Source organism: Salvelinus fontinalis, chromosome 38, assembly GCF_029448725.1.
Source record: "Salvelinus fontinalis isolate EN_2023a chromosome 38, ASM2944872v1, whole genome shotgun sequence".
In the NCBI taxonomy this organism is placed as follows: Eukaryota; Metazoa; Chordata; class Actinopteri; order Salmoniformes; family Salmonidae; genus Salvelinus; species Salvelinus fontinalis.
In genome coordinates, this window is record NC_074702.1 from 33165890 (window position 1) to 33183219 (window position 17330).

At 44.8% G+C, this 17330-nt stretch overlaps 1 protein-coding gene across 10 annotated transcripts in view; it reads left to right on the forward strand.

Moving 5' to 3' along the window:
- The window catches only part of LOC129837401 (polycomb protein SCMH1), a 46610-nt gene extending 36995 nt beyond the window's left edge, over nt 1-9615 (forward strand). For 8 of the 10 annotated variants that reach the window (XM_055903537.1, XM_055903534.1, XM_055903535.1 and 5 more), the window contains 9 exons: nt 2839-3074; nt 3336-3512; nt 3651-3777; nt 4045-4245; nt 4550-4717; nt 4897-5022; nt 5599-5730; nt 5922-6055; nt 7280-9615. In XM_055903537.1, the coding sequence (XP_055759512.1) occupies nt 2839-3074; nt 3336-3512; nt 3651-3777; nt 4045-4245; nt 4550-4717; nt 4897-5022; nt 5599-5730; nt 5922-6055; nt 7280-7408 (1430 nt within the window). In that variant the 3' untranslated portion in view covers nt 7409-9615. Of the gene's footprint in view, nt 1-2838; nt 3075-3335; nt 3513-3650; nt 3778-4044; nt 4246-4549; nt 4718-4896; nt 5023-5598; nt 5731-5921; nt 6056-6479; nt 6986-7279 lie in introns of all 10 variants that reach the window. The other 2 variants (XR_008756710.1, XM_055903540.1) reach the window with 2 other exon arrangements.
- The last annotated feature ends 7715 nt before the right edge of the window (nt 9616-17330 follow it).

Consider the following 17330-nt stretch of genomic DNA (forward strand, 5'->3'; position numbering starts at 1 on the left):
AGTGTGCCTGTGTGCTTGATATTCTAGACAATTCTGTGCTTCCAACTTTGTGGCAACAGTTTGGGGAATACCCTTTCCTGTTTCAGCATGATGCCCCCATGCACAAAGCGAGGTCCATACAGAAATGGTTTGTCGATTTGGTGTGGAAGAACTTGACTGCCTGCACAGAGCTCTGACCTCAACCCCATCAAAAACCTTTGGGATGAATTGGAGCGCCGAATCGCCCAACATCAGTGCCCGACCTCACTAATGCTCTTGTGGCTTAATGGAAACAAGTCCCCGCAGCAATATACCAAGATCTAGCGGAAAGCCTTTGGAAGAAAAGTGGAGGCTGTTATAGCAGCAAAGGGGGGACCAACTCTATATTAATGCCCATGATTTTGGAATGAGATGTTCGACGAGTAGGTGTCCACATACTTTTGGTTATGTAGTGTAGATGGTGTAGTCATTCAAAAAATCATGTTACCCCCTATTATTGCACACAGAATGAGTCTGTGCAACCTATTATGTGATTTGTTAAGCACATTTTTACTCTAATTTGTAAACATTTATTGAATTTTCTTTTCACTTTGACATTAAGGAGTATTTTGTGTAGATCGTGACAAAAGAAATCCATTGTAATCCCACTTTGTAACGCAACAAAATGTGAAGAAAATCCAAGTAGGGGTGAATACTTATGATAGGCACTGTATCTGATACTGACGTGTACATGAGTATAATTGTAAGCTGCAGACGTTCTCGGTGCGTGCCATTTATGGGTGTGTGTATTTTACAAACCTGGGTTCAAATACCAGTTCAAATATCTCAATTACTTTCACATACATTCGATGTACCTCTGGTCTCTTGGCAGCCCCCACCAGCCCAGTCCAAGCTCTTCTCTGTCCTTGCACCACAATAGTGGAACCAGCTTCCCCCTGAAGCTAGAACAGCATTGTATTTTTTTCCGTAAACATGTGAAACCCTACCTCTTCAAAGAGTATCTGCTAAATGACTAAAATGTAAGTGAATTAAGTATTCTAATATATTATATTTGAAAAGACAAGTTGAATATTTTAATGTATTTGGAAATACTCTTGGAAAGTATTTGAAAATACACTGACTCAAATACACTCCCATGCGTTTAACCCGGGTATTTGAAATGTATACAAATGTGATTTTGTTTTTTAATTCTACAGAGGTCTGTGTAATCTGAAGGAAATATGTGTCTTTAATATGATCATACATTTGTCAGGACGCTGGGAAGTGCAGCTCGGTTTCCACCTCATTTTGTGGGCAGTGTGAACAAAGTCTGTCTTCTCTCGAGGGCCAGGTCTGCCGACGGTAGCCTCTCAATAGCAAGTCTATGCTCACTGAGTCTGTACATAGTCAAAGCTTTCCTTAATTTTGGGTCAGTCTCAGTGGTCAGGTATTCTGGGCCAAATAGCATTGTAGTTTGCTCAGTTTTTTGGTAAATTCTTTCCAATGTGTCAAGTAATTATCTTTTTGTTTTCTCATGATTTGGTTGGGTCCTAACTGTGTTGCTGTCCAGGGGCTCTGTGTGTGAACATAGGACCAGCTTGCTGAGGGGACTCTTCTCTAGGTTCATCTCTCTATAGGTGATGGTTTTGTTATGGAAGGTTTGAAAATCGTGACTGGGGATATTGATATGCCATCCAAAGTGTAATTAATAACTTCACCATGCTCAAAGGAATATTAAAAAAATAAAATAAAAAATAAAAACTTTACCCATCTACCAATAGGTGCCCTTTGCGAGGCATTGGAAAATCTCAGTGGTCTTTATAGTTGAATCTTCGTTTTGAAATTCACTGCTCGACTGAGGGACCTTACAATTATCTTTATGTGTGGGGCACAGAGATGATTTCGTCATTTAAAATCATGTTAAACACTATTATTGCACACATGTAACTTATTATGTGACTTGTTAAGGACATTTTTCCTCCTGAACTGATTTAGGCTTGCCATAACAAAGGGGTTGAATACTTAATGACTCAAGACATTTCAGCTTTTCATTTTTGTAATAATTAGTACAAATTTTGAAAAACATAATTCCACTTTGACATTATGGGGTATTGTGTGTGGGCCAGTGACAGAACATCTAAATGTAATCCATTTTTAAATTCAGGCTGTAACACAACGATATGTCAAGGGGTGTGAATACTATCTGAAGGCACTGTTATAACTGCTTCAAGATTTTTAGCCAGATTCTAATTGGTATGTTGAATTTTGTGTCTTTTTTTGATGGCGTAGAAGTTCTTGCCTCTCAGATCGTTCACAGTTTTATGGAAGTTGCCTGTGGTGCTGATGTTTAAGCCAAGACAGGATAAGTTTGTTGTGTGCTCTCGGGCAACGGTGTCTAGATGGAATTTGTATTTGTTGTCCTGGCAACACTCTTTCTCTGTCTGTCTCTCATCCTTCTCTATGAAGGCAGGGCAGTAAGAGTGCATAACACTAACACAAAAGCTGTCTAGGTCTATGTGCACTTGTGTGTGGCCGGGTCTACCACTCCTCCTGCTGTGTTGTGTTGTTAGAGGAATTATTGCCTATCACTTGATCACTGGCTGTTTATTTCATTGAGTCTGTCATGATTTTGATTAAGTCGCTGCTCTTTCCTGGTCCGTTCTGTGTTACTTTGATGCTACTTCCTGAATCTGACATTCATTGTTTCCTGTCAGGCTGCACTTTAATGAATGAAGGAAATAATGAATGACATATAACTTCAATGAATATATTGATCTCTAGGCTAGAGGATAAATTGCATTTGTTTGATTCCTTAACATCCTATTTAAACTTTTTTTTTTTTTACACTCCCCCTATCGCTCTTTCTGTCTCTGGGGACAGCAGTGCTACCCAAGACCCTCGGTTGCCTTTCAGACGGTAGCGAGGGAACAGCCGTGCACCCCATGCCGGGACAGCCGCCTGGCCAACGGGGACGCAAGCCAGGCCGCAGAAAAGCCAAGCGGACAGGTCCCTGGGGCCAGAAGGGGGCCGGAGTAGGAACACAGGCCCCCCTGCCCGGAAAGGGACTGGAGCATATCAAGGTCCCCAAGAAGAGAGGCCCCAAACCGGGGAGTAAGGTACAGAACAGGGACCCGGGTTGGGGAGTGGTGGTTGAGAAGGGTGGATGGGGTAGGGTTGGATGTTTAATCCTGTGTCGCAGCACCCAAACAGTATTTTATAATAACGACCTTATTGGTCAAAAGTTGAACTAAAGTCAAGAATTTGCTCGTATTCTAATTCCACTGCTACTGAGAAAAGTCATGTTTGCCCTCTAATTGACATCTAGAGGGGTTGACCTAAGCCTAAACATTGTCCTCTCGCTCCTCCTCTGTGTTTAGATGGGCTGGGCGAAGAGAGCAGGCTGGCTGGAGGGTGCCACGGCAGGCCCAGGGCGACCCATGTCCCGGCCCAGAGGGAGGCTGCCAGCCAACTGGGCCCAGAGGATGGCCCTGCAGGAGGGTCAAGTGGAGTCCATCAAGATCCCCAAAAAGAGAGGGCCCAAGCCCGGCAGCAAGGTAACCACACGCACACACAATTATATTTGTTTAGGTACAATGTAACTAATCCAGTACCTGGGACAGGTGTTTTTTAATTTTTATGGATGAGCGCATACCACCCCACTAAACGTTGTGTATGTGTGTCTGTATGAACAGAGAAAACCGCGGGTGGTGCCCAACCCCGTGCCCGTTTCCCCCAATAGCAGTATGCCAGAGCCAGACACCAGCACGGTGCCCCTGGACAACGCCACAATCCCCAGCGCCGCCTTGCATGCTGCAACAGGTACACGCACACAAAGTAGCACTTCATCACTACAATTAACACTCGTAGGGATTTCTGTGGAGCGCAATGCAACTTTTATTAGGAATACTTGTAATGCCTTCGGTCATCCTTGTGAGTCAATCATTGGTGAAAATGTAATATTGTTAAATATGTTTTGGAGCATTAAGTCAAATCTGCCTTCTTCAGCCAGAGTGGTATACACTCTGAATGTTAGATGCCTCTGTGTTTGTGTGCATGACTGCCTGCATCTACATACGTGTCCCACAGTGTGTGTATACCTGAACAAGTATGGGAAGGTGGGACCCCACTTGGACGGGCGGCGGGTGCAGCAGCTGCCCGACCACTTTGGTCCGGGCCGGGCCGCCTCGGTGCTACAGCAGTGTGTCCAGGCCTGTGTGGACTGTGCCCACAACCAGAGCTCTGTCTTCTCCTGCCTCAAGCCAGGTCACGGAGGAGAGGTCATATCAGGTAAGGACTGGTACCTGCTTTCTGTATGGGCTATGCTCTCTATAAGCTTTATTAGAAGTTTAGTTCTAGAGATAATCAAAGAGTCTTTGCATTTCCTTAAGAAATATGATTTTTCCTTCATTTATTTCAAGCCTCCCTGTGCACTACATCAGGACCAGTTGTTAAAACAGACTGGTCTGGTAGATCCTTTTTTTCCTGTAATTGATCAAACCAAAGCTCTATATCTCCTATTCACTTGGCGTTGCTGCTAAATGTGAGGAATTGGCTGTCTGAGCCGAACCCTTGCCCTCTGTGTCCCATGCAGCCCACTTTGGCCAGCAGCACCATACCCTCACCCTGCCCACGTTCAACAGCGTCACGTACGTCCTGCGCTTCCTGGCGAAACTCTGTCACAACCTCTACTGTGACCCTCTGTTTGGCAGCCAGCCCGTCCCCCGAGGGGGCCTGCATTACGACAGCCACGCCTACCCGGGTCAGCACACACACTGTACTGGGGCATAACCTCGACTTTACTGTTGGTTCAGGACAGAAAAGGGTTGCCTGTTTCTTTTTGACCTTTTCACTGTTGTAACCGTGTCGACTTGAGTCATGTATGTAGGCATTTGCTTTTCACTCCTCACTGTTTTTCTTTTCTGTTACGACTCTCGCCAGAAAGGAGAAGTTTTAGGGAGGGCCTCACGACGGGTCCAGGCAGTGGCTCCAAGCGGTTCCTTCAAGACTCCTACTACAGCCCCCTCCCCCACAAGCTGGCCAAAAACCTCTGCCTCTCCTCGGAAGGTACAGCCCCTTGGGAAATCCTTAACGCTTAATTTGAAATAACTTGATTGATACAAATAGAAACATGCACCTCTAATGGGAAAAAGAAATGGGAGAACATTTGTGTACAAACAAAAACTCTTATTTTAGGGTGTAGCTAGGACTGGAGGTCAGACTGTTTTTGTAACGCAGAAGTCTGCCGGTGTCGCGGTAATTAACAGAAACACATTTAGCATTTCCAGGCCTCCACGAATACAAATTGCGTACAAGCGACATACAGTCTAAGATTAGACTATTTTAAATGTAGTTGTCCCAAAGGCACGCTCATCAGCAGCTTGTATCATGTCAGCTAAGTGAACGAAACTACGGCCTATGGCATGGAGCATAGCCAGATAACACACCGTATGCCAACTCGTATTCTGTTCTTCTGAAATACATTTTCCATGTTTCTTTAGACTTTAGATTCAACCTACGGTCACCGCCAACAGCCTAAGGTGTAGCCAGTAATGTCCCGCGAAGCAAACTTTTTGACTACACTTAAGCCACAGGTGTGTCACTTGGGCCTTGTCATTGACTCGCCTGTCCACGTTGTTCCAGGTGAGCCCTTCCTCGTGGTGAACGGTGTAGGGGGGTCGGAGCACTTAAAGAAGAGCCCCCTGTCCCCGGGCTCGACAGGGCAGCCTCTGGGCCTGCGGTCCCCCACCAAGTTGCTACATCTCAACTCTTCAGGTAGGGGATCATCTTTTAATGCAGTGCATGTCATTAAAGGCTAAAACGGATATTGTCCAGTGGATTTGATTTGATTTTTAGCCAAGCTAATTTGTGGATTGTGTATGGCTTTTCGGTAGCACTTTTAGATGGAGTTGCTCATTGGCGACTAATGTTCCTCTGTGTCTCTACTCTGACCCGCCATCCGACAGGCTCTGAGCGCTTCAGAGAGAGCCCTCGGCCCAGTGGCCAGGACCCCAACCTGTGGACGGTGAAGGACGTCATGGAGTTCATCAGAGACATAGACCCCCTACTGGCCCCCCACGCAAATCTCTTCAGAAAACACGTACGTATCTACAGAATTGAATAGAACAGTACTATCCTATTGTATCTCTATGTACGTATCAGCCTGACAGAACGCTCAGCATAGAGGGACACTTACAAAGTGCATTCGGAAAGTATTCACACCCCTTGACTTTTTCCACATTTTGTGACGTTACAGCTTTATTCTAAAATGTATTAAATTGTTTTTCCCCCCTCAATCTACACACAATACCCCATAATGACAAAGCAAAAACAGTTTTTTTTAAACATTTTGCAAATTTATAAAAAATATATTTTTAAACACATTTACATATGTTTTCAGACCCTTTACTCAGTACTTTGTTGAAGCACCTTTGGCAGCGATTACAGAATCGAGTCTTGTTGGGTATGACGCTACAAGCTTGGCACACGTGTATTTAGGGAGTTTCTCCCATTCTTCTCTGCAGATCATCTCAAGCTCTGTCAGGTTGGATGGGGAGCGTCGCTGAACAGCTATTTTCAGGTCTCTCCAGGGATGTTTGATTGGGTTCAAGTCCGGGCTCTTGCTGGGCCGCTCAAGGACATTGAGACTTGTGTCGAAGCCACTCCTGAGTCTTGGTGGTTCCAAACTTCTTTCTTTTAAGAATGACAGAGGCTGCTGTGTTTTTGGGGACCAGAATTTTTTTGGTAGCCGTCCCCAGATCTGTGCCTCAACACAATCCTGTCTCGGAGCTCTACGGACAATTCCTTCGAACTCATGGCTTGGTTTTTGCTCTGACATGCACTGTCAACTGCCAACCTTATATAGACAGGTGTGTGCCTTTCCAAATCATGTCCAATCAATGAAGTGAATTTACCACAGGTGGACTCCAATCAAGTTGTAGAAACATCAAGGAAAATCAATGGAAACAGGATGTACCTGAGCTCAATATCGAGTCTCAGAGCAAAGGGTCTGAATACTTATGTAAATAAGGTATTTCTGTTTTTGTTTTTAATACATTTGCAAACATTTATAAAAAACTGTTTTCACTTTGTCATTATGGGGTATTGTGTGTACATTGATGAGTGAAAACATTTATTTAATCCCTTTTAGAATAAGGCTGTAACATAACAAAATGTGGAAAAAGTCAAGGGGTGTGAATACTTTCCCAGTGCACTGTATGTTTTGCCATTGTTTTTAGTGGAAGGATTTTTGAATTCTTAAGTGTTGTTGAGTTTCTAACCTTCATAGCAAATGAAAATGTTATCCCACTCCTATGTGTTGCAGGAGATTGATGGCAAAGCCCTCTTGTTACTACGCAGCGACATGATGATGAAATACATGGGCTTGAAGCTCGGGCCTGCCCTCAAACTCACGTTCCACATCGACAAGCTCAAACATGGACGCCCTAATTGAGCTCATCAGCGTCCCCCCCCCACCCCGCAACCCTACTACTACTACTCACCCCCCCCTCCCCTCTACAGGATATAATGCACTGCATACTACTGGACTAACCATCACATGTCGCATCCGCCACTAGGCTACGATACCTGGTGTCATATATCCCCCCTCCCTTTCTCTGCCGCATCTAAGAAGCCCTGTGGCGAACTTCTCTTATTTACATTTTATTTCTGTTGTGTGGCACAATCGGCAACATTGGATATGCAGACTGACTGACTCGCCCACATCTCCTCCTCATCCATCATGTTACTTGCCTGTTTTTCTATTCCATATTCTCTTACAACAACCTCTACCAATGATGCCCTCCCTGTGTGTAGACATTTTTTTACTGTAATGGCCATTTTAGGCCAGAGTTTTTAATTACATTGTTTTTGATCGCTTTCTTTTTGTTTGATCAAGTACATTTCTTTTTTTGTACCCTCCCTGAAAATATGGACTTGCATTACGCCATTTTGGCTGTTTTTGTATGAAATAAGTATACTGAACAAAAATATAAATGCAACATGTAAAGTGTTGGTCCCATGTTTCATGAGCTGAAATAAAAGATCCCAGAAATGTTCCGTACGCACAAAAAGCTTATTTCTCTCAAATGTTGTGCACAAATTTGTTTACATCCTTGTTAGTGAGCATTTTTCATTTGCCAAGAAAATCCATCCACTTGACAGGTGTAGCGTATCAAGAAGCTGATTAAACAGCATGGTTATTACACAGGTGCACCTTGTGCTGGGTACAATAAAAGGCCACTAAAATGTGCTGTTTTGCCACAGATGTCTCAAGTTTTGAGGGAGCGTTCAATTGGCATGCTGACTGCAGGAATGTCCACCAGAGCTGTTGCCAGAGAATTGAATGTTCATTTCTCTACCATACGTCGCCTCCAACATCATTTTAGAGAATTTGGCATTACTTCCAACCGGCCTCACAACCGCAGACCACGTGTAACCACACCAGCCCAGGACCTCCACATCTGGCTTCTTCACCTGCGGGATCGTTTGAGACCAGCCACCCGGACAGTTGATGAAACTGTGGGTTTACTGTGAATGTCTGCACAAACTGTCAGAAACCGTCTCAGGGAAGCTCATCTTTGTGCTCATCGTCCTCACCCGTGTCTTGACCTGACAGCAGTTCGGCGCCGCATCCGACTTCAGTAGGCAAATGCTCACCTTCGATGGCCAGTAGCACGCTATAGAAGTGTGCACTTCACAGATGAATCCCAGGTTTCAACTACCTGGCAGATAGCGTGTATGGTGTCGTGTGGGCGAGCAGTTTGCTGATGTCAATGTGAACAGTGTGCCCCATGGTAGCAGTGCGGTTATGGTATGGGCAGCCATAAGCTACGGACAACAAACACAATTGCCTTTTATCATGACGCGATCCTGAGGCCCATTGTCGCGCCATTCATCTGCCGTCATCACGATAATGCACAGCCCCATGTCGCAAGGATCTGTACACAGTTCCTGGAAGATGAAAATGTCCCAGTTCTTCCATGGCCTGCATACTCACCAGACATTTCACCCATTGAGCATGTTTGGAATGCTCTGGATTGACGTGTACGACAGCGTGTTCCAGTTCTCACCAATATCCAGCAACGTCGCACAGCCATTGAAGAGTGGGACAACATTCCACAGGCCATAATCAACAGCCTGATCAACTCCTTGTGAAAGAGATGAGGCAAATTGTGGTCACACCAGATACTGACTGGTTTTCTGATCCACGCCCCTACTTTTTTTTTTAAAGATATCTGTGACCAACATATGCATATCTGTATTGCCAGTCATGTGAAATCCATAGATTAGTGCTTTTCTGTATATGAACTGTAACTTAGTAAAGTCTTTTAAATTGTTGCACATTGCGTTTATATTTTTGTTCAGCGTAATTAATTCCAGGGGGGGGGAAACAAGGTTTTTCCCAGCTGTTTGGGATTTGTTCTGAATTGTATTTTTGTTTGGAGGCATGGTTTTCAAACAGTATGACACACTACATTATCAAAACACATTATACTGTGCTGACGAAATATCGACATGATAAACTGTTGCTTTTATCTTGTTATGGATGTTTACAATGACTTATTTGTACTTTTTTAATTTTTATACTATATTATTAGAGTTCATACATTGAGAGCTTTATCATAGGCATTAATGTTCAATAAAGATACAATAACTGTTTATCTGTCAGTCATACTTTCTTCATTTGTAAACAGTATGGGCATAGCGTGAAGTTATTTAGCTGACATCCACATAGCGGTTTTTGGGTGGTCGAACTGTGTTGGAGTTGTCAAATCCACATACCTAAAGCGGACGTTGCCATTGAGATAAATCCCCATGAAGCCTTGTTTACAAGTTCGAACACTGGAATGTGAGATGTAATTTACACCTCGACTAGGCTGATAGAAGTCCTCATTTTGTTTAATGATTTTCATTTGGAGTGTAATTTCTATATGGCCCACACTTTCTCGTTCTGAACTTCTAACACTAGTGGGACGGGTGTGGCTTCATGAAAATGATCTAGAACAGCCGCTCACCGATTTGACATCTCCAACACAAGTTACACCTCGGTTATCGACATTAACGCTTGATCTGATTGAATCTCGGCCAAAGTCTCAAGATGGGTGAATAGCATGAAGAGTTATTTATTTTTATTTTTATTTTACCGTTATTTTACCAGCTAAGTTGACTGAGAACACGTTCTCATTTGCAGCAACGACCTGGGGAATAGTTACAGGGGAGAGGAGGGGGATGAATGAGCCAATTGTAAACTGGGGATTATTAGGTGATTATTATTATTATGCAGTAATTGTGTTTGTACATTTTCAGTTTTTGTATAGTGGCTCAAGATCGAGTAAATACTGAAATCATACTCTTTATTGCTCCAGGAAATTTTAGATGAACGACAGTTGACCAACAGAGGGCAGGTGAGCTCCATCCATCCAGATTTACTCAGTCCTGTCTCCTTGACTCCTCTCCTTGAGGCTCAGGCACATGTTCTGCCGTGAGTCAGTCACAATTAACTCGCAATCATGTTATTTGCGGAGGACATACTGCTTGCGTACGGTTTTTGCCTTTGAGGTGTCCCAAGTGATGCTACAACTTAATTAGCCCATATGTTGCGTAACACCTGTGTGCTTATTGAATTTAGTACCTCTTTTCTGACTCGTGAGCTAGATTCTCCAAAGCAAATTTGAACAATGCTTACGTCAAAGGCAGCCTATTATTTTCACGTTTCCCTGACAAAATAGCTTACCAGGAAAGTGATATTGATTTGAAGTGATAGTTATTCCAATGAATTAAAGTGTGACAGAGTTAGGCCTGTGTGCGTGACGTGTATTGATTGCAGCAGAAGCATTAAAAGTGCAGATGTAAACACATCCTCACAGCAAAAACAGGAAAGTGCATGCAATGGTTACCTGGACCAAACCCACTGATCAGTGGAGTGTGTGTTAGGGCGGTGTGTGTATATGCGTGAGTGTCAGTTAGACTTGTTCCTGTGTGTGTGTGTATTTATGTGCCTGTGTGCAAGACGCTTATGACTTATGGTCAGGGCCCATCCAAGGGTATAGGCTATGTTTGTTGATGTCTAATAGTAGCCACAGTGGCATTCATGAAAAATCTTGCTATTTATAGACCTCCCGGCTCCTTGCTCTTTATGTTGCGCTCGCATCATGTGAGTTTCACAAACACTGAACAAACATGAATGAGTCAGGTTTAAACTGCTGACAGGGTGATAAGGATTCAACTAATCCTTATTAATAACTCGAGAGAAAAGCACACTTGGGTACATTTGTAAACTATGCTTAGTTCAACCCTAACCTTGCCCCCAAACTGCTGCTCTTATGGGTCAGAATATAATGATGTAATTCTGTGTTTAAGGTCTCCGATGGGGTGTCTCTTCATGGACCGAGTTTCGAGATCTCCTCTGATGGCGACACTTCTGTTGTTACCAGGTGTAACTCTCTGATTGTGCACACGATGTCAGTGTCCTTTCTCTTAGTGGTCTGTTTCTTTGTCCTTTTTCTGATAAAGGGGTCTTCTGAGGACGGCTAATCAGTCATATAGGTGCTTCCAGCGGGGGAACGAAAGCAGTGTAGACACACGATTCCTTGGAGAGAATAACCGGGTGGTTCTGCTTGAATTCACCTTCTTAGACACAGCTACTCATCCGTAGCATAGATTGTTAAAAGGTTCCTTTGCCTTCTTCAACCCCGGGTTGCATTTTGGGGTTGCTGACTTTTCAGACCTTGGCTACAACGCTTGGTCACCTAGTCTGATATGTTAATTCTTCTTAACTCACATGTTTTATACCCTCAGGTCAGAAATGGGCGTTTCCATCTTAGGGCAAGTTCTCTGGGCGTAATGTCTGGATTTTACTCGGATCCAATTTAGACAACTATCTTCACATTTCATCTTTACAAAAACATTCTCTTTGATCTGAACATTGGACTGTGGTCCACGGTAACCTGACCCGAACAGGCCAGTCATGACAGTCCCCTTCTGGTGGGTTAAACTTGGAAGGATTCTGCATGTTGCAACCCACCATAACAATGACCATCGTCCTGGTTTGTGGATCATCGTAGCAGCCCCCCCCTGATGGTTTACCCTGGTATGATTTCTGAAAGCTGCAGATCACCACCAAGAATGGACATGGGAGGTCCGGCTGTGGCTCTGTGTTCCGGTCCATCGTCCGGTTGTCCCGGCTAGTGGATCTAGGGCAGACGTTAATAACGCACAACACTCAGGCAATACATCATTACATTTCTTCCCCAAATGAGCGGCGTTGTGGCTCTAATTGGTGGTTGTATGGGGAGCTTGCCTATGGCTCTATCACTTCCGAAGTATCAAAGGAAATGAAACAAAAATGAATAAAAAAAAACATCCCTTGCGGTTAGTTTGGCTCAACAGTGTTCTTCGCTGGTGATAGGTTTAAGACACAAAGACGCTCAGTGATATCCCGGATGAACGGTTTGCTAGGACAGAGGTAGTGGACGTCTTTGGTTAGAGTACACATTTACAGGTTAGGGGTGAGATAGAAATATGGATTGTTTTCCTGATAAGCTACGACTGGGGGTGTGGCAATTTTCACGTGGGTACTGTCGCGCCAAAATCCTACATTTAGAACCGTTTTCAATCTATAGATATTCTCCAGTTCAACAACCGGCAGCGTCAGTAAAAATCCCACTTCATTACGATCAACATCAATGTGTATTGGGATTGCCGACTCCCAGACTATAGGCCAAATGTGACTGTATCGACCTTATTGTGGTTGAAGTAGCTGAGGTCAATATGTCGTGCACCATCGAGAGGGGCACTAGATGTGAGGGGATTATATTCATGGCCAAGTGGTCCACGGAAGAGCTAACTTCACGGAGAAAATCCTCCAATAACAATCAAACCAATTGGACATGGGCATAGTCATGGTAGGAATCGTTTTTCTCGCCTGAGCTCTGCTAGTTCTGACTGGGTGACTGAACTTTTGACTGTGAACTCAAATGTGCCGCAGGTGGAATGTGTTGGTGGTACACGTTCTCCGCATCTCGGCAGACGTACACCCTCTGCGTGTGTACTCTGCAGTTAGTTATAAGGAGTCCTGGATCATCGCGGAGACCGATTCCCGTAGGGGGTCTGCTCATGATCACATCTGCTGGGGTGGTTTTGACCAGGGCGCAGAGTGTCAGGATCAGCCAAAGGAACTCCATCCTATAGAAACGCATAATCAGAGATATTGTTTGATTATTTCAGTTATTTGCTTTTGTAAACGAAAATGTTTTGACAACAGTTTTTCAGATTTTCCTATTTTGGATAGCACAGCGCAGGACAATATCAATAGTGACAACACGTATATCTTGTAGCTGGGAAGAGAAGAAAAGATGTTCGGTGCAATGTACTGATCTCCTGGAAGGGATCAGCTGAGGCTACTGAAGAATTTTCTTCGTACCTCTAACTAGGTTTCTGTCTATTCGGCTAGCACCCCTTCTATTCCCATGGGGGGTGTGTACAACTTGATTTGGTTCCTGTGGACCCACTTTAATGTGGTGTTTTGTCGACCTTTGCTGATTCTGATTTGATAAACTACAGGTGACAGCTTCACCACAATCTTGTGTGGCCCCGTCCAGTGGGGTAGGAACTTTGTCGCAACGCCTGCAGGTTTGGTGTATAGGTAGTACCACACCTTATCCCCGACCTTGAACACCTGGTGTGAGGCCTTTTTGTCGTAATAGGTCTTGTCACCTTCTGCACTTCTCTCCAACTTTCCTTGAGCGTACGCAAAGGTAGTCTGGCGGTGGTTTCGCAAGTCCATCACGTATTGATGAGCCATGTATGCGGTGGCTGCGGCGACATCTCCCGGTCGGTACAGGAGATGCAGTGGAAGTGTCATTTGCAGGCCCGTCATCATCTCAAATAGTGTTATTCTTGTAGACCTGTTGCGTGTGGCTCTGATCGCCATCAGTACCAGTGGGAGTTTGAGGTCCCAATCTTTGTGGTTGGCTGTCACATATTTCCTCAGGATTCTGACGACTGATTGTTCCTTTCTACCCTGACGGAGCTCCTAGGGTGGTACGCAATGTGGAGATTAGCTTTGACTTCCAGGAGCCGCCACAGTTCGGTCATTACAGCTGCTCAAAAGTGGGTTCCTCTGTCGCTGTCCATGGTTTCACCTGGCAGAACGAAATGACTGAGAACGTGGTTGAGCAAAAGAACGTCCGTGTTTCCGCTGTGTCATTGGTTGGGGGCAGGCACTCCACCCACTTTGTGATTGCGCAAGTCACTGTGAGGAGATACTTGTTGTCTTTGGCCGACCTGGCAACTGGGCTGTTGCAGGGGTGCTCTGTGAAGTGGCTTGGAGGGTTGAAACTGGCAGCAAACTAGACACCCTCTCACGTATTGTGCCACGTCTTGTTCCATGTGGCAATGTTTCACATGTAGCATTGACCCCCCTATGGCCTGCACATGGCTCGTTGTGGGCATGAGTTATCATTATCCCCTTCTGTGTGTTAGGAACCCCCCACCATAATCTACAAGTGTGAGGTGCTGTTTAGTTGTGTACAGCGAACGCAGGTCGTGTGAACCGGCTAAAGCCAGTTCGGACACTGGGTGATTGACAGGATCAGACAGGAAAGCCATCAAAGTGACGAGGGACTCATCTTGGTGTTGCATTGCTACCAGGTCACCATTCAGGAATTACTGAGTTAGCAACACATTATGTTCATGCGAAGATGTTTCCCGCGGTGCTACATGGCTACGCGATACCTCGGATACCATCTGTACCTCTGTGATTTTTGCGTGTCGAGCATCGAACACCCTAGGGGTGCCGTGAATTGCACCAGATTTCGCCATGCTGTCGACATGGTCGTTGCCAAATTTGTCACGACCAGGCGATTTGGAGTGTCCCTTGACTTTCTTCCAATACACCTGTGTGCCGTATTTGGTGATGAGGTCTTCGCAAGTTAGAGTTCTGCGAACTGGCTGGTCTTGTTTCCTAGCTGAAATTGTGGTTTGCACGGAATGTCATTGTGCCAAACCAATCCCACACCAGCTTGCAAGTGGTCTAGATGGCGGTAAGAACAGCCATTCACAAATGCCATCGGCATGCCAAGACACATGTTCTCTTCGAAGTAGTGATGGTTCGAAGGCAATGGCGGAGCTACGTTACAAATATTAAGTTATGCTTTTCTGATGTATCAAATACTTATGTCATGCAATAAAATGCTAATGAATTACTTAAAAGTCATACAATGTGATTTTCTGGATTTTTGTTTTAGATTCCATCTCTCACAGTTGAAGTGTACCTATGATAAAAAATTACAGACCTCTACATGCTTTGTAAGTAGGAAAACCTGAAAAATCGGCAGTGTATCAAATACTTGTTCTCCCCACTGTATGTGGTAGGTCTACGACAGCCAGTAGGTAGTGAGATACTTTCTTGGTTCCAATGCGGATTGATAGCGCACACACCCCTATAGCGATGAGTGTTGTCTGGGGAGTCGTTCCCAGTCGAAATCTGAAAGTTTTCGGAGCAAGAGGGTGGCAGTTAGCCGTTTTCGAAATTGCATTGAACATTTCCAAACTGATTGTGGATTTTTCCGCAAGTTGAACTTGTCCCCTTGTCATTTGCCACCAATGGCGAACTCATGACCAAGTTCACCGGGGTTGCGTCAGTTGCCCTACGTCGAACACACATTGTTGCTCAATGTATGGCATGTAGCCTTGGAAGAATGCGGTGAAGTCAACGGAGTTGGCATAGTTATTTGTGACCAGATTTGGTTAGTTTTCCAATCCATTAGGGGTACCAAACGGTCAATTACATCTATCCCAATCAGCATCCTTTCAGTGTCAATTCCAGTCACGTACACAGGGCGGATCAGTGACACGCTTTCGAAGTTTAGTTTAAGTAGGAAACGCTTGGTTAGGGGCGCGGTAGCTTGAGTGAAACCACGAAGATTCGTGTCGTAACGTTCCGTTTTCAACCAACGTTTTGCTGGGTCCACTGTCCTTTTTAGTTCATCCAGCAAAGTTTCAGATATGAGGTAAATTGCTGATTGAACCCGAATCTATCAGAGCATCACAGGTCAAACAGTCCTCCAAGACTGCGCTAAGGTATAGCCTGTTCGAGTTGATTTCTCTCATCATATCCCCAACAAAGTGGAGTGGGTTGGAAGAATGGAGCAGTTTGTTACCTGCGAGCTTGTGTCTAGAATGAGCGATCTCTGGACAGGGATTTGAGTGAGGGCGGGATTAATGTGAATGTTGACGTCCTCGCGAATTGCGTGAATTTCGGCGGACTTGGTCCCCAACAATTTTACGCCTAGTCATGATGACTTATCCTTATCCTCGTTCTCAAATTTCTTTCGCTGCAGTACATCTCTTATAAGAGCTTCTATATCGTTTCAGTTAGCGTTTAGATCGTTGTTGAACACTTTGTTGCCCTTGTTAAGCTTGTTACCCTTGTGTCCTGACCCTTTGTGAGGGTTAGGTACAGGGACATAGCGGTCAGGTTGATCTCTACAGGACCTGTTAGGTTGGGGATGTTCATCATAGCTATTGTTACTGCGCTGGTTATCGGTGTGGTGGTTACTTGGCCACCCCTTTGTGCGTCATCTTTCACCGCACTTGTCTCTGATGCCGCACCTTCCAATTGGAGTAATGGTTCCCGCCCAAGCTCTAAAATCGAGCTGTCCGGGCTCTTAGCCCAGCTTGCAAGTTCTCGGAGTGTCGAGATCGGCAAACCAACGTGGGCAGTAGGGCCCAAGTAGTTGATGAAGTTGGGAGACATGTTTGACAGAAACAGTTGTTTGAATCCTAATAGTTCTACCATTCCTGTTTCAGTGAGCATGACAAAGTAAACTGAATGAAGCCTATAGGCTTGTGGGTGTTCATTTCGAGCTTGTTTGATATTGTTAGCTAATGAGCTGTTGTGTTTTTGCGAGTCGCAGAACCACTGAATTCTATTTTCAAAACCGTGGCAAGTTTAGCGTAGTCATTTTGCACGTGTTGCTCTTGTAGACGGATGAACCTTGTCACATGTCTGGTGGATGTTCGTTTCAACAGGTAGAGCCTGTCGGCATTCGTAGCGTTTGGTTAGCCATCCTCTATATCTGCTAAGAATGTTGTTTGGCTTTCCTGGAACGGTCAAAGTGGGGGAAGTTTTTGACTATTTTGTCAAGGCGATCCCCACCAAGTGCGCAGGGAGCATCGGCACCCTCCCGTGGGGAATTGTGGGCCGAAAGGCCAAGAGGAAAAGTCAAGCTATGGTTGTGTTGGCAGGGAGGCGCTATGTCACTGTGGGCCGAATGGAGGAAAATGCTGAAATCTCCTGTCGCCTACATTCCCTCGTTCCCTGAGCTCCGGATGTGAGCTAAATTGCTTGGTTCGGTTGTCCCGCGATAACG